General features: G+C 42.6%; 2 protein-coding genes across 2 annotated transcripts in view; one reads left to right on the top strand and one right to left on the bottom strand.

Annotated features, from left to right (window-relative positions):
- COG5 (component of oligomeric golgi complex 5) overlaps positions 1–12,500 on the bottom strand; it is a 296,280-nt gene extending 283,780 nt beyond the window's left edge. Inside the window, exons 1-2 of the mRNA XM_045288944.1 lie at positions 12,475–12,500; positions 11,163–11,635 (exon numbers count right to left, since the gene is read on the bottom strand). Of these exons, the coding sequence (XP_045144879.1) occupies positions 11,163–11,635; positions 12,475–12,500 (499 nt within the window). The remainder of the gene's footprint in view (positions 1–11,162; positions 11,636–12,474) is intronic.
- The window catches only part of DUS4L (dihydrouridine synthase 4 like), a 24,249-nt gene continuing 20,185 nt past the window's right edge, over positions 11,405–15,468 (top strand). The window contains exon 1 of the mRNA XM_045288891.1: positions 11,405–11,692. The gene's annotated coding sequence lies outside the window, so the exon portion shown is untranslated. The remainder of the gene's footprint in view (positions 11,693–15,468) is intronic.

The following is a 15,468-nucleotide window of genomic DNA, read 5'->3' as shown; positions in this document are numbered from 1 at the left end:
AAGGAGGGAGAACTAATCATAATCTTTACCCAAGAAAAGAAGGTACTTTCCAAGGAAAATACAACAGGAAGATAAACTAGATGCAATATTTATGGCCTCAAATCTCTACACATCAATTCACAAAAACTATAAGTTAAGTGAATTTTGAATTTTTTATAAAAACACATACAAACATGTATATTGCTGAAACTTATGACCAATGGATAAAATAAGAGTGTAAAGAGAAATGACCCATAACAGACAGGGCAGCGGGGAGAGGAGTGATGCTAGACATTGAAATTGTCTTTCTACACAGAAATCCACAAATCTGTAGATTAAAGAAAATGGAGAGATTTAAATAAAGCCCCCAATAAAATAATTTAAAATAAAAAAATATTTAAATGAAAATTAATATCCACAAATATGTTCATCTTATAACCATGTTACAGTTAGGAGAGGGTTCCAATGTGCAATAAAAGAAAATGCTGAGGGCAATGAATGTACAAATGCGCTTTACACAATTGATGTGTGTATGGATTGTGATAAGAATTGTATGAGCCCCTAATAAAATGATTTTAAAAAACCCAAAACACAAAATGCTATCCACTTATGGTACTTAGACAATTTTAAGTCAACTTAAATTTTTATGAAAGTGTAGAAGTGGGTTCCAACCTGTCAATCAGGTCACAGCCTGATGATGCCTCATTGGAGTGTAGCCTTATTTTAAGAAACTGGACTTTCTTCCCTCTGTCCAGCTGCCCTCTCGGCCTCTGCCTGCTGGAACTCTGCCTCCAGGAACTCTCTCCCTCCAGGGGTGGTCCCAGTGGGCTGCAGGACCGAGAGCTATTTTTGTCCTGCCGTGTTTCCACCAACTTTGGATCTATGCAACTCTGTACCCACCAGCACTGCTGTGGCCTTCTTGCATCCGGCTCCACCATTGTGTGTCACCAGCATGCAGCTACGTGGGTCTAAAGTGGGACTTATATACCAGCAATGGACTATGGACTTGTGTAGAACTGGGTTGGGATGCCTTCTTGTTATATAATTACTTTTTATATAAAGCTCTTTCTTATACAGAGATGAGTGTTACTGTGTTTGTTTCTCTAGACAGCCCAACCTAACACGCCAATCCTGCACCATCCTCACAACTGTTGTTATGTTTGAGCCCATTGTTGCAGCCAAAATGTGAATCCATCTCAGGACTCTTTCTCTTTCATGCCCATCTCTATTTTACCAAGTATCCTGTCCTTCACCATGTCCTGGTCACTCCTGGTGTCCTAATTACATAAGAAGTCTCACTATCCTCCTTTCTTTTTTTTTTTAATCATTTTATTAGGGGCTCATACAACTCTTATGACAATCCATACACACATCAATTGTGTAAAGCGCATTTGTACATTCATTGCCCTCATCATTCTCAAAGCATTTCCTTTCCACTTAAGCCCCCGGCATTAGGTCCTCATTTTTCCCCTCCCTCCCTGCTCCCCCCTCCCTCATGAGCCCTTGATAATTTATAAATTGTTATTTTGTCGTATCTTGCCCTGTCCGACGTCTCCCTTCACCCACTTTTCTGTTGTCCATCCCCCAGGGAGGAGGTCACATATAGTTCCTTGTAATCGGTTCCCTCTTTCCTACCCACTCTCCCTCTACCCTCCCTGTATCGCCACTCACACCACTGGTCCTGTAGGGCTTATCCACCCTGGATTCCCCGGATTTCCAGTTCCTATCTGTACCAGTGTACATCCTCTGGTCTAACCAGACTTGCAAGGTAGAATTCGTGTCTTGATAGTGGGAGCGGGGAGGAAACATTTAGGAACTAGAGGAAAGTTGTATTTTTCATCGTTGCTACATCGCACCCTGACTGGCTCGTCTCCTCCCAGACTATCCTCCTTTCTAAGGAGCGCTGCACCTGTGCTCTTTCTAAGACAGATTTATTTGTTCTTCTGGCAATCCACAGTGCATTCAATATTCTTCTCCTACACCATCTTCCATATGAGGTCAAGCACAATTTCGATCTCAAAGTGGCATCTTTCCTTTTTAACATTTTAAGGGGTCTTTTGCAATGATTGATACTTTCACAGACATTGATCATGAATTGAAGTAAGATGAAACTCTTCACAACTTCAATATTTTCTCCATTTATCATGATGTTGTTCAATGGACCAGCTATGAGGATTTCTGTTTTCTTTATTTAAGATATAATTCATACTGAAGGCAATAGTCTGTGATCTTCATCAGTAAGTATACCAAGTCTTTCTCACATTCAGGACATAAAGTGATAATCATATGCATAATGCAGGTGGGTAACGAGTCTTCCTCCAGTCTAGAGGCCATGTTCTTTTCACAGCCTCTAGCTTCCCAAAGTATTTGCTCGGTATACAGGATGGTGAAAGGATGCAATTCTGCTGCGCATCTTTCCTGTTTTTAAACTGCACACAATTATCTCGTTCTGCTTGAACAATTTTCTCTCATGAGCACAATTGAGTGTTCTGGAATTTTCTTTCTTTCTTTTTTTTTGCTGTTACCTATAATTTTTTATGATCCACACAGATGAATGTCTTTGCATTATCACCAAAACACTGGTAAACATATTTTTTAAATTGTCTGCTTTCCGCTAAGATCTATTAACTTCGGCAGCGATATCCTTCATCCGCATCCTCTTGAATTTCTTCCTCTTCTCTGTTGACACATCACAGTTGTTTTTGAAATATCTTTAGCAAAGTTTAACTTGCATGTGAGACTAGGATATCTTTCAATACTTTCTGCATTGCATCACCTTTCTTTGGAAAGGGCACAACTATGGATCTTTTCCAATCAGTTGGCCAAGTAGCTGCCTTCCAAATTTGTTGGCATTGACAAATGAGTGCTTCTAGCATTTAGTTGAGACATTTTAATTGAAATTCCATCAATTCTTAGAATTTTGTTTTTATCAATGCCTTCAAGTGCAGTCTGGACTTCCTCCTTCAACGCCATTTGTTTCGGATCACATGCTGCCACCTGAAATGGTTGCACACTGACCAATTATTTTTGTACAGTGACTCTGTGCATCCCTTCCCTCTTCTTTTGATGCTTCCTGAGTCATTCAATAATTTGCCCACAGAACTCATCAATATTGCAATTTATTGGCTTTTTCTCTTCAGTTATTTCAGCTTAATATATTCCGAGCATGTTCTTCTTTTTCGGTTTTCTAACTCAGGTCTTTGCATGCTTCTTTATAATACTTTGACTTCTTGTACTTCCTTTTGAAATCTGTTCATCTCTGTTATTTCATTTCTTTACTCTTGTTAGCTAATCTATGATCAAGAGCAAGTTTCAAAGTCTTTTCTAATATCTATTTTGTGTTGTTCTTCTTTCCTGTCTTTTCAGTGGCTTTTTGCTTCTTTCACGTATGATACACTAGATTTCACACAACAAATAATTTAGTCTTCAGTCATTAGTGTTCAAAACTATTCTTGAATAGTCTCTAAATTCAGACAGGATATATGCAAAGGTCCACTTTGGCGCTCATGGACTCATTATCGTCAGTTTCAGCATGAACTTATTAGGAGCAGTTGCTGGGCTGTTCCACAGTAAGCCTATGGCCTTGTTCTGACTGATGGTATCGAACTTCCCCGTCATCTCTTTGGAGTTTCTCTATTCTTTCTCTCCACATATGTAGCTTATTCAAATCTATATATTCCATATAGCCAAGTGTATGCATATACTCACAACCGTCACATCAATTCTGAGTTATAGTGGCTCGACATGAGGTTTCCAAGGCTATAAATCTTTACAGAAGCAGTCTACCTCATATTTCTCCTGTTGGGTTGAACTGCTCACCTCGAGGATAGTGGTCCATTGCTTACCAGGGCTTCTGTCTATGTATATAGTTGCCATTTAGACTGTTGAAAAGGTATTTCCTATCATTTCTTGTTTTTGCAAAAGTCTGCATCATTTATATCAGCAAGGCTATATTTTCCAAATTCTAATCCTTCTAATGTTTCCAAATTTCTCACTCTAGTCACTGGTAATTATCAATACATCTTGATTATATGTTTGGTCAATTTCAGACTCCAAAAGTTGGTAAAATTTTTAATTTCTTCATCTTTGGCATTAGTGATCAGTGCATAAGTCTGAAACAATAGTCATATTAATGGGGTTTCCTTGTAGATGAATGGACATTACATTACTACTTATAGCATTGTATTTCAGAATTAATCTTGAAATTAATCATCAGGATTAATTCTTTATGACAATGAATGAAATACCATTTCTCTTTGGGATTTGTCATTCCCTGAATATAGATCATGATAGTTTGATTCAAAATGGCCAACGCCAGTCCAAATACCTAGGTTATCAATTTTCAAGTGTTTCCTTTTATTTTGACAACTTTTAATTTCCCTTGATTCATACTTCATACATTCCACGTTTTGATTATTGATGGACGTTTGCAGCTGTTTCTTCTCTTTGTGAGTGGTATCATTTCATCGAATAAAGGTCTTGAAAGCTTTCCTCCATCTCCATCACTAAGGGTGAGTCTACTTTGAGAGAGTAGAACTTCCCTAGTCCTATTTTGAATGCCTTACAACCCAAGCGACACATCTTTTTGCACTCCATCAGACAATGTTCCACTGCTGTCCACAAAGCAGTCACTGGCCACTTCTTTCTCCCCAGAAGTAAATTAATTGCCAGGTATTTTTCCCAGTCTTTTAGTCCATAAGTGTTGCTGAACTCTGTCGAACATGAGTGACCCTGCTGGTATTTGAAATACCAGTGGCATAGCTCCTAGCATCACAAGGACACACAAGCCACCACAGTATGAAAAACTGACAGATAAGTGGTGGGAAGGCAGGGTTAGAGGCAGTAAATGCCATGTCATATTTGGAGAAATAGGACCGCAGTGTCTAGATCACAGAGAGTATGTGAAGCAAACTGATAGATGAGGTTCCAAAAGAAGATTGGGGGCAATTTCTAAAGAGTCCTGTAAGACATCCAAAAGTTCAGACCATTTTGCACTTGAGTTTTTATCAGCGAGCAGTCAGCTGTAAGATGTGACAGACTGACTCTGCCAGCAGTGTGCGCTAGCCGAGAAGGGATTAGACTCACAATGACATGCTGGAGCTGCCTCAGATTGGCTCTCCAGAGCCAACTGTTACATTTGCAGAAATTTTGTGAGCTAAACTGCCATTAAAGTAATCGCATGTCAGTGTTCAAATAGACCATGATGGAAGTATTGACACCATGGAGATCAGCAAATACTACAAGATCAGAGATTTTTCTATTTTCCCACAACGCTGGCTTACCAACACACTCCTGGAACAGAGTCAGAGGGACTGGTAAGACAGTCTGTTAGCAATCCAAGTGAGAGTGGCAGCTGGGAACTATGGGAAGAGATGCCATCTGGCTCCAGGTGGTCCTCCCTATGCCTTGTGTGCTTTTCGGCGCCTCTAGTCCCCATTCCTCCTCTCAGGAGGGCTCTCACAGAGCCCACCGAGAGTATCCACTCTTCATGAGTACCTTCTCCTGGTCTGCCACTGCTTGTGGAACTTCTGGAGGGACAATGAGGATGCACGATACCACTTTAGGAACATTGGCAAGGGGCAGGGAGATAGGGCTGCACAAGCCATTAGGCCCCTCCCATTGGACAACCTAGCCCTAGGAGGCTACTCTCAAGGGGCATGTTCTCTCAACCATCAGCAGGTAGTTAAGGAAAGCCAACAGGAGAAGACTCAGTACCAGGCTGATCTCCTGCTCACCTACAATCAGCCCCACCCTGAGAGCAGGTCATTTCTTGGTCCTGAAAATCTATCAGCCACACACCGAATCCTGGGTGACTTTGAACAACTGGTGACCAGTCTGAGTCTACAGGATCCCAGTATCTTTGGTCCACCATAAAAGTGCTCCAGCAAGAAGCTAAAGCAATGTGTCATGCTGCTGAGGACCTTGCTGTAATACAAGGGTAGCAAAGGGGTTGAATATCTGGGAGTTTCCTTTATTCCGTCCCTGTGCATAAACATAAAACACTCCACTCTGTAGAAATAAACTTTATCTAGAGCTAAAAAAAAAAAAAAAAAAAAAGACTAGAAGATAATGAATGTCTGACTTACAACGTTGGTACTAGGAATTTTACAAATACTCAGTGGCATGTGTAGGATTTAGTGAAGCTGAAAATTAGTTAGTAGGTAGAGCAAGGTACCCAAGAGGATTCCCAGGTTTCTTGACAGACATAGAGACTTCAGCTTTAGGTGCTGTCAATAGTGACTTACAGCAATATGAGTAGAATTACCCACATCGGGTTTTCTAGGCTCTAACCTTTACGGGAGCTAACTGACAGGTGGTTTTGAACTGCTAACCTTGTGGTTAGTAGCCCAATGTGTAACCCAACAGGGCACCAGGGCACCTACCCCTAAAGAGCGGTTCTCAACCTGTGGGTCGCAACCCCTTTTTGGGGGTCAAACGACCCTTTCACAGGGGTCGCCCAATTCATCACAGTAGCAAAATCACAGTTATGAAGTAGAAATGAAAATAATTTTATGGATGGGGGTCACCACATGAGGAACTATATGAAAGGGTCGCAGCATTAAGAAAGTTGAGAACCACTGACCTGGAGGATTACAAATAAAAAAAAGCATGGAACCCACAAACCACAGGAGGACATTATTTCAAGAACTGAAGAGTCAAACACTATTAAGAGTTCAAGGAAGACAAGGACAAAAGCATCCATCTGCGTTCTCCACATGGGCGTCATTCAGACATCGACTAAGCTATTTCATGACACACAGCTGGAGTCTGGGGCTGGGTGGGCAGGAAGATGTCCCTGAAGAGACAAGAAGATCCAGAACATAGGAGAGGGACTGGCCACAAGAAGGAGGAAAGATGTACCTACTTCCATTGTAACTGAAAACAGAGGGGTCAAGAGAAAAAAAGATAGTTCTAAATATGGTTTAATTTTTTTAAGTTTGATGAAAGAAACAAACATTTGAACCTGATGAGTTTGACTTAAAAAAAAAACTAGGGAAGGTGAAGGTCATTTGTTGAGATTGAAGGGATAGTAGAATCCATTTTGAAAAGAGTAGAGATTAGAAAAGATTTAAATACTCACCATGGAGAATGAGAAAGAGAACTAAATCGGAAAATTAGAAGGCACAAGTGAGGATTATTTACCCTGTGAAATCTGCTGTGATGGATCCCACTATTCCATATACTGTGTTGAGCTTTTGTTGTCTCCTCCCCCTTAGTCCCCTGCAGCAGTCTCTATTACACTTCACACCCACTGCACTTAGAAGTGCTTTCCTCACGCTCCATGACACAAGCCGACACACTGCCTTCAGGTTAAATCCAACACAGCAGCCTTTAGAACAGAGAAGTGTCCTGCCGTTTCTAGGACGATAAATCTTTAACATTTTTAATTAATTAATTTTTCTTCCAAGACCTTTTACTGGGAGCTAATACAGATATCATATCATTCCATCAAGCAGTGTTGTACAATTGCTACCACATTCAGTTTCAAAACATTCTCTTCCTTCTTGAACTCCTTGACACACACACACACACACACACACCCCAGGAACCCTTATTCTACCTGCTGTCTCTATAGGCTCATCAATCCTAGGTTTCATATATTGAAAAACAGACAAACATATGACAAAATTCAATGACAAAAGACACCAGAGCTAAACCCTAATATGAAACAAACAACAAAAACCAAAATAAAGATTGAAACCAGATCAGGCCCCACACGTATGGGGGGACCAACTGACACGGCTTTAACTGTTCAAGTAAGGTTTATCATTGATCTCCTATAGTCTTCTCTCCAATGGACTCTGTTTTGTAACCAGTTTAATCCCATCCCCCCATTATGGACAGAGGGAAATCACCGGAGGCTTATTCCTGCATAGATCTCACAGATGTATCTTGGGCTCCCAAGTCAACCATAGTTTTCTGCAAACCAGAATCTCACAATTTGGGCTCTGATACTATTTCTTCCTTCAGCTTTGAACTCTCCCTAGTAGTGGCTTCACTAAGGAGATGTGTCCGTTGTGGGCCACATAGGCTGACATTGTTAGAGGGCGTGAGACACAATGACCATTCGTACAATTTTTCAGCAGTGTTTCAGCAAAAATCTATTATTTCTAATAAAGTAGTATATCTCTCTAGTTAGTATTAACAACAAAAACAGTCTTTGTAAGCCTAGTTTACATGCATGGAGTACAATGAAAAGTTCTACTCCCATAAAGACCTGCACTCTCAGAAAACTGTAAGAGTAGTTCTACTCTGTCTTAGAGGGTCACTAAGGACCCTGGGGGTCCTTAATGGCAGTGAGTTAGGTTTTGAATGAGTTTATATACATCACTTGAGATACCTACAGGCTAAAATTCCGTCCTAGTCTACTTTTTGAAACTTCTAAGGAACACTGGTTGTACTGCCAAGTAAGCAGTAGGCTACTAAGCACAAGGTTGGCAGTTCAAACCTACGAGCCACTCAGAGGGAGAGAGATGAGGCTACCTCAAAAACCCTATACAGTATTCCTATGAGTACGAATCAACTCAATGGCAGTGGGTTTTTATAAAGCACTCAGGTCAGACCTGTCATTAATATACAATTACAATGATGCTTTCTTTGAATCACAAGATTTAGGCTGCATGCTACAAGTACACACACACTAGTGCTTCCACTGCTGCTGGTATTTTTATTGTTGCTGAATTTGTCACATTTTTCTGGTGTTCTACCTACAATTTATAAGCAGTTTTTGTGAAATTATATATCAACAACTTTTTTTTATAATGAAGTAGTAAATAAAGGAAAAGGAGAAAAATTTAAAAAGGTTTCCATTCACTAACAATATTTCAACTAATAATGCTGTAATTCAATGTAGAAAGATTTTGTACAATTTTTGCAGAGTATTCCTATATTTAAGAAATATTAGATTCAAGTTAAGTTTAAAACTATACTTGTCACATAGTATTCACCAGTTAAACTTGACAATGAAGTTTATTAGCCTGCAGGATTGGGATCATAGTCACAGGGCCAATTGGAATTACATAGTTCACAAAGACAATGATCGATAGCCTAATTTGATGAGTAGTGACTGGTGGGGGGGAGGTCTTAAAAAGCTGCAGGTAGTCCTCTAAAGTTAACTACTGATCTCTCCCCAATCAGAGCAAAGAGTGAAGAAAACCCGTGTTTCAGGGTAGCAAACAGTCTAAAGGACTAATGCAATACACAGACCAGAAGAACTTGATGGTGTCTGGCTCCCAACTGCTAACCACTCTGAAAAGGAATCAAAACGGAAGGGCCCAGAGAGAATGGCAGAAAAATATGGCAGAATAATTTTTTTAAGACTAAGTTTTTGGCATCCCATGATGCTCACCTTCCTGGCACAATCGCTGAAGACAAAGCACGTGCATAAGCAAATGTGAAGAAAGCTGATGCTGCCTGGCTAGCTAAAGATATAGCATCTGGGGTCTTAAAAGGCTTGACGGTAAACAAGCGGTCTTCTAGCTCAGAAGCAACAAAGCCCACATGGAAGAAGCACACCAACCAGCCTGTGCAATCACTAAGTGTCGAAGGGATCAGGTATCAGGCATCATCAAATCAGTGTGAATGAGGGGGAGGGCAGAGTGGAGGACCAAAGCCCATCTGTAGGCAACTGGACATCCCCTTACGGAGGGTCATGGGAAGGAGACAAGCCAGTCAGGGTGCAGTGTACCAACAATGAAGCATACCACTTTCCTCTAGTTCCTAAATGCTTCCTCCCCTGCTCCCTACTATTATGATCCCAATTCTACCTTGCAAGTCTGGTAGACCAGAGGATGTACAGTGGTACAGATAGCAACTGGAAACACAGGGAATCCAGGCCGGATGATCCCTTCAGGACTAGTGGTGAAAGTGGCGATACCAGGAGGGTAGAGGGAGGGTGGGGTGGAAAGGGGGAACCAATTACAAGGATCTACATATAACCTCCTCCCTGGGGGACGGACAACAGAAGGGTGGGTGAAGGAAGACGTCGGACAGTGTAAGATATAACAAAATAATAATTTATAAATTATCAAGAGTTCATGAGGGATGGAGGGGAGGGAAGCGCAAAAATGAGGAGCAGATGCCAAGGGCTTAAGTGGAGAGCAACTGTTTTGAGAATGATGAGGGTAATGAATGTAAAACTGTGCTTTACACAATTGATATATGCATGGATTGTGATAAAAGTTGTAGGAGCCCCTAATAAAATGATTTTTTTTAAAAAGACTAAGTGGCCTGATGGAGACTCACTCTTCAGGACTAGAACTGAATTCACCCCCATGGCTCAACTTACAGGCAAAAACAAACAGTTCTATGAGATGACCAATAACACCAGGCCGGTATGCACCACTTAGAACAACCAACCATATGGAATGAGAAGAGCAACATCCGCCCTGGGATAATACTCAAAATGCTGGGATGGAGGGGAAAAGACAAAAGGTCAACAAAAAGGATGTGGGAAGACCGTTGTTACATCCGGGGTACAACAATTAATGTCATGAAACAAAATGGGTGTGAACTGCTGAATAGAAAACCAATTTGCTCTGTAAACCTGCACTCAAATCACAAACAGAAGTTTTAAAAAGAAGGGGGACGGGATTAAGCATTACGAAGGATTCTGTATGGTCTGCATACAAGGAGAAGTACTGGTTGACATCAACCCTGCCACCACTTCTGTCCAATGTTATGAATTATCGGCTCGTAAGAGAAAAAAAAAGACTAAAAGAGAAGCCACTTGGATAGAGTAAGAATTTGTTGGGGGGGGGGGCGTTTCCAAGTCTATTAAAGAACAAGGTATTCTTTCATTAAGGGTTTATCATCTGTCCTTTTACACTGCTGACGGAATCGAACGTCTGGCTCTCCAGTCACGAACCGCAGCAGCAGCCAGTGGCGGCCAACGTGGGCAGCCGGGTGCAGGGTCTCGAAACTTCAGGGAAACTGCACACGTGGCAGCTGAAAGGATGCGCCAACACAAAGCAGAGGTGCCTCAAACATCCGGACTGACGGGCGCAGAGAGTTTCTAGGGAAGCAGTTGGGCGAAACCAGCACCTGACCGTCGGAGGGGGAGTGGTCACGTCGAAACCGGAAAACTTTCGGCAAAAGCAATGGGCCGAGTCCATCCTGGTGGCCCCAGAGCAGAGCAAGACAGCCGCCCAGGCCCACCTTCTGGCCGGACCCGGATCCCTTACCGTCTTGCAGAAGCTCCCGGACTGTGGCCGCAGCTGCTCCGGAGCCCCGAGCCCCAAGGCCAGCCACAGCGACGCCGCTGTCACCCGCTTCCATGTTGGCGGGCGCGAGGTGGATGACGTCAGCAGGGCCCTGGCGCGCGTGGTGACGTAAACTCCAGGCGCCGCACGCTCCGCCCAGGGAAGGCCTGGGGTCTCGCTCGGAGACGGTGCTTGCCCGGCGTGTGGCTGGAGCCCGCGTGGGTTCCAAGGTAGCGGGTGCCGAGAACCCAATTGCGCCGGGAGAACCGGGGGCGTGGGCTGGGGCTTCCCGCCGCAGCTCGGAGCAGGGCCCCTGGACTAGTGTCGTTCTCCGAGCCGAAGGGCACGTGGCCGCAGCGCGCTTCTCTGCCACTGGCTTTGAACCTCGGCTGCCAGGGGCCTCTCGGCCGAAGACCCGAGGGGAGGACGAAGGTGTCGGGAGCTCGGCTCGCCCGCTACAGTCAGAGCAGACGGGAGGTAGTTGCCCCCCATCTCATCTGTCACACTCTTCGGTACGCAATCCTGGCGTGCAGGCGGGCGGGAAAGTTTAGGAAGGAAAGTTGGAGAGGCTGAGTAGTGAAGAGAGCTTTGGAAAGCTCAGACTTGATAAAGATGGTGTTGTTCACTCTCTCTCCACCCTTCCTAGCGTGTGATCTTAACCTTGGGCTTTTTCTACGTCCTCTCGACTTCAACCATGTGCGGAGACTCCAAAATTTTTCTTGGTTGCAGACTGATAGACTGTCCTTATCTCAAATAATAGTGTTGAGCCTGCGAGGTCAAATTAGTTCCCATAATCTTATTGTTTGATATACATGAATTAGTGACCGATATTCGCTATTTCTCCCAATATAAGTACAGTCATGCACGACAGAACGTCCTGTAGGGCTACAAAGGATGTGGGACCGTATATGCATTAATGGTTATTTTGTTATGCAATCGCGATTGGAGCCAGCTGAATGGAAGTGCCCGTTTTCAAACTCAGTAGCTCATGTCTCTTATATCCCATGCCATTGCGCTGCCAGGCCACTGTGGTGGAACTCCTTGCCATGAAGTCTACTTCAGCTCCTAGGAACCCTGTAGGAGAGTTTACTCCCACAGGGTTCCCAAGGCTGTAATCCTTGCAAAAGCTGACTCCCACATCTCTGTCCAAAGAAAGGAGAGGCAGATGGGTTCAAACTAGCAATCTTTCAGTGAGCAGTCTTGTGTATTAGCCAGTGTGCCACCAAAGCTCTTTCACAATGGGACTCTACATCCTATCATACATATGTCTTGATGGTCATAATAAATTACTGACTTATCCATGTCATGTTCTATCGTCATTTTATTGTGACCATTCCCTACTTAAAAATAAAGTTACTGCCTAATAGTATATGTTTCAATTTACAGACAGCAGCATCCAAGCTCATGCATCCAGTGTTTCTTGAGTGTTGTGGCATTCTCCATCTGCTTGTTTTCGTTTGAAAATAGTACGCAGGGGTGCATCAGGGCTCTGAAACACAGCCGAACTTGTGCTAGTGACCGAGAGCAAGAGACAGAGTAGGAGCATCTAGCAAAAAGTGAAACAATGGGGAGGATTTATTTATATATATAAATAAATGGGATTTAGGCAAGTTCAAACAATGTCCACATCACATCATTTCACAGACTGTATTATGAATTTTATGAACATTATGTGATGCAGGACTACTGATTAACCAATCTACACCTATGCCAGAAGTCTAAAGCATTTCCAAGTTTAAAAAAACAAACAAACACCTGTAACTTGCATTTCTGTATAGGAGGTGTGTAAACAGGGAAACAGTTTTTGATTCTGTTAATAGTACTTCTAGTAGGTGTTAGAGTAGGCCTTACTCTATGCCTAACACCGTTGGCAGCATTTTATAAATCTAAATGCATTTACTACTCATAACTCAACCGGTAAGCCTCAGGATACGCTATGCTGTTCTTTTCTTGTCCGAGGTGTTTCCAACCTGTTTCATATCTGCCATGATGTGAAGCTTGATGATCTGAGTGTAGGTTATGTGAATTGCCAAGGGGCATGTGCTCTGATGTACCTTAGGTTTTCCTCACCCATAATACACAAAGTTAATTTGCTCTTAATAATATTTGAGTATTAATGAAGAGTGTTATCTTTGCATCGTGGGGTTATTTTCTTTTCTTGACTTTTATTTACATTGTAAGATGAGAGGAGTTACACAACGTTCTTTCAATGATCTGTCCTGAGGCAGTATACGTACTGGTAGACCTTTACAGACATCAGACACAATCCCCATCCAAATGAAGTTATTGATAATGTAGATAGTCATTTAAACAATTGTGCCAGGTGCTATGGAGCATATAGATTCACTTATTCCAGTAATTCCAAGTTTTACAGCACATCGAAATCACCTGGGGAGCTTTAAAGTACAGATGCCTGTACCTTACACCCAGCAATGTGCATTTCATTCCCAAAGGGCAAAGTTTCTCAACCAGTGGGTCAACCCCTTTGGGGGTTGAACAACCCTTTCACAAGGGTCACCCAGTTCAAAACAGTAGCAAAAACAGTTATGAAGTAGCAACAAAAATAATGTTATGGTTGGTGGAGTCACCACAACATGAACTGTATTAAAGGGTCGCGCATTTGGAAGGTTGAGAACCACTGCTCTAGGGTATGGCTGGTGGTATAGTGGCTACATGTTAGCCTGCTATCTGCAAGGTCATCAGTTTGAAACCAGCCACTCTGTAGGAAAAAGATGAGGCGGCTTGCTACTAATGTAAAAAGATACAATCTCGGAAACCCACTGGGGTAGTTCTACCCTGTTCTATCGGGCTGCCATGAGACAGCATCAACTCGATGTCAGTGAGTTTGATTTTTGTTAGGAGGGCATGGCTTGGGAATCCTGAATCTGTAAAACCCCCAGATCCTGCAACCGCACTTAAAAGCTACTGATTATATTGTTAGGTACCGTGGAGTTCATTCTGACTCATAGCCTCATTATACAGTCACCAAATAATTTCTTGAGAAAAGCCTTTTTTGTGTGCTAAAGATTGAAGCTATAAAAACGAGAATGAATGAAGTTGTTCTGCATAAGGTCAGGCATGACCTAATTGCCATTGGACACTTTCAGTCATTACCGTACTTTCCTTGTAAAGTGATGTCACAACCCTTTCCTCTCTGCAGCACTCTCCTCTCTCGGTTTTCGAAAAACACTTTTCAGGTTGAGTCCTCCCAGCTGCAGAGTTCGTCTTGCTCCATTTCCATTGTGTTCTCCTTGGTTCTGTTACTGACATGTTATTTCTTGCAAGTTCTGCCATTGTTGAAGACCTCAAAGTTTTTAGTTTCAAAGTATTGCCTCAAAACTAAACAGCTTTCTAGCTGTATAATCACTGATGAGGCATCACCGCTTGGATATCCCATGTTCACTGAAACCCAAATATAAGTCCATGTTTACCTGCTAAACCTGCTCTTTTCCCTAATTCTACCTCATTGATTGGCAATGCCATCTATCCATTATAGGTATTACAAGAAGCCTTCATGATGTCACAGTTAAAGTCAAAATTTTTGTTTTAATCATTTTATTGGGGGCTTGTACAACTCTTATTACAATCCATGCATACATCCACTGTGTCAAGCACATTTGTACATTTGTTGACATCATCATTCTCAAAACATTTGCTTTCTACTTGAACCCTTGGTATCAGCTCCTCATTTTTCCCCTTGCTCTCCACCCCCCCATGGACCCTTGATAATTTATAAATTATTATTATTTTGTCATGTCTTAACACTGTTCGACATCTCCCTTTACCCACTTTTCTGGTGTCCGTCCCCCCAGGGAGGTGGTTGTATGTAGATCCTTGTAATCTGTTCCCTCTTTTTACCCCACCTTTCATCCACCCTCCCGGTATCCCCACTCTCACCAGTGGTCCTGAAGGGTTCATCTGTCCTGGATTTCCTGTGTTTCTAGTTCCTATCTGTACCAGTGTACATCCCCTGGTCCAGCTAGATTTGTAAGGCAGAATTGGGATCATGATAGTGGGAGGAAGCATTTAGGCACTGGAGGAAAGTTGTATGTTTCATCATTGCTATACTGCACCCTGGCTGGCACATCTCCTCCCCACTACCCTTCTGTAAGGGGATGTCTAGTTGTCTACAGATGGGCTTTGGGCCCCCACTCCACACACCCCCTCATTCACACTGATACGGTTTTTTGTTCTTTGATGCCTGCTACCTGATCCCTTCAAGACCTTGTGATCACAGAGCTGGTGTGCTTCTTCTGTGTGGGCTTTGTTACTTCTAAGCTAGATGGCC

Source organism: Echinops telfairi, unplaced genomic scaffold (assembly GCF_000313985.2).
Source record: "Echinops telfairi isolate 266 unplaced genomic scaffold, ASM31398v2 ScPeMD7_23;HRSCAF=83, whole genome shotgun sequence".
Taxonomy (NCBI): Eukaryota; Metazoa; Chordata; class Mammalia; order Afrosoricida; family Tenrecidae; genus Echinops; species Echinops telfairi.
This window is presented reverse-complemented; position numbering and strand designations above follow the sequence as displayed.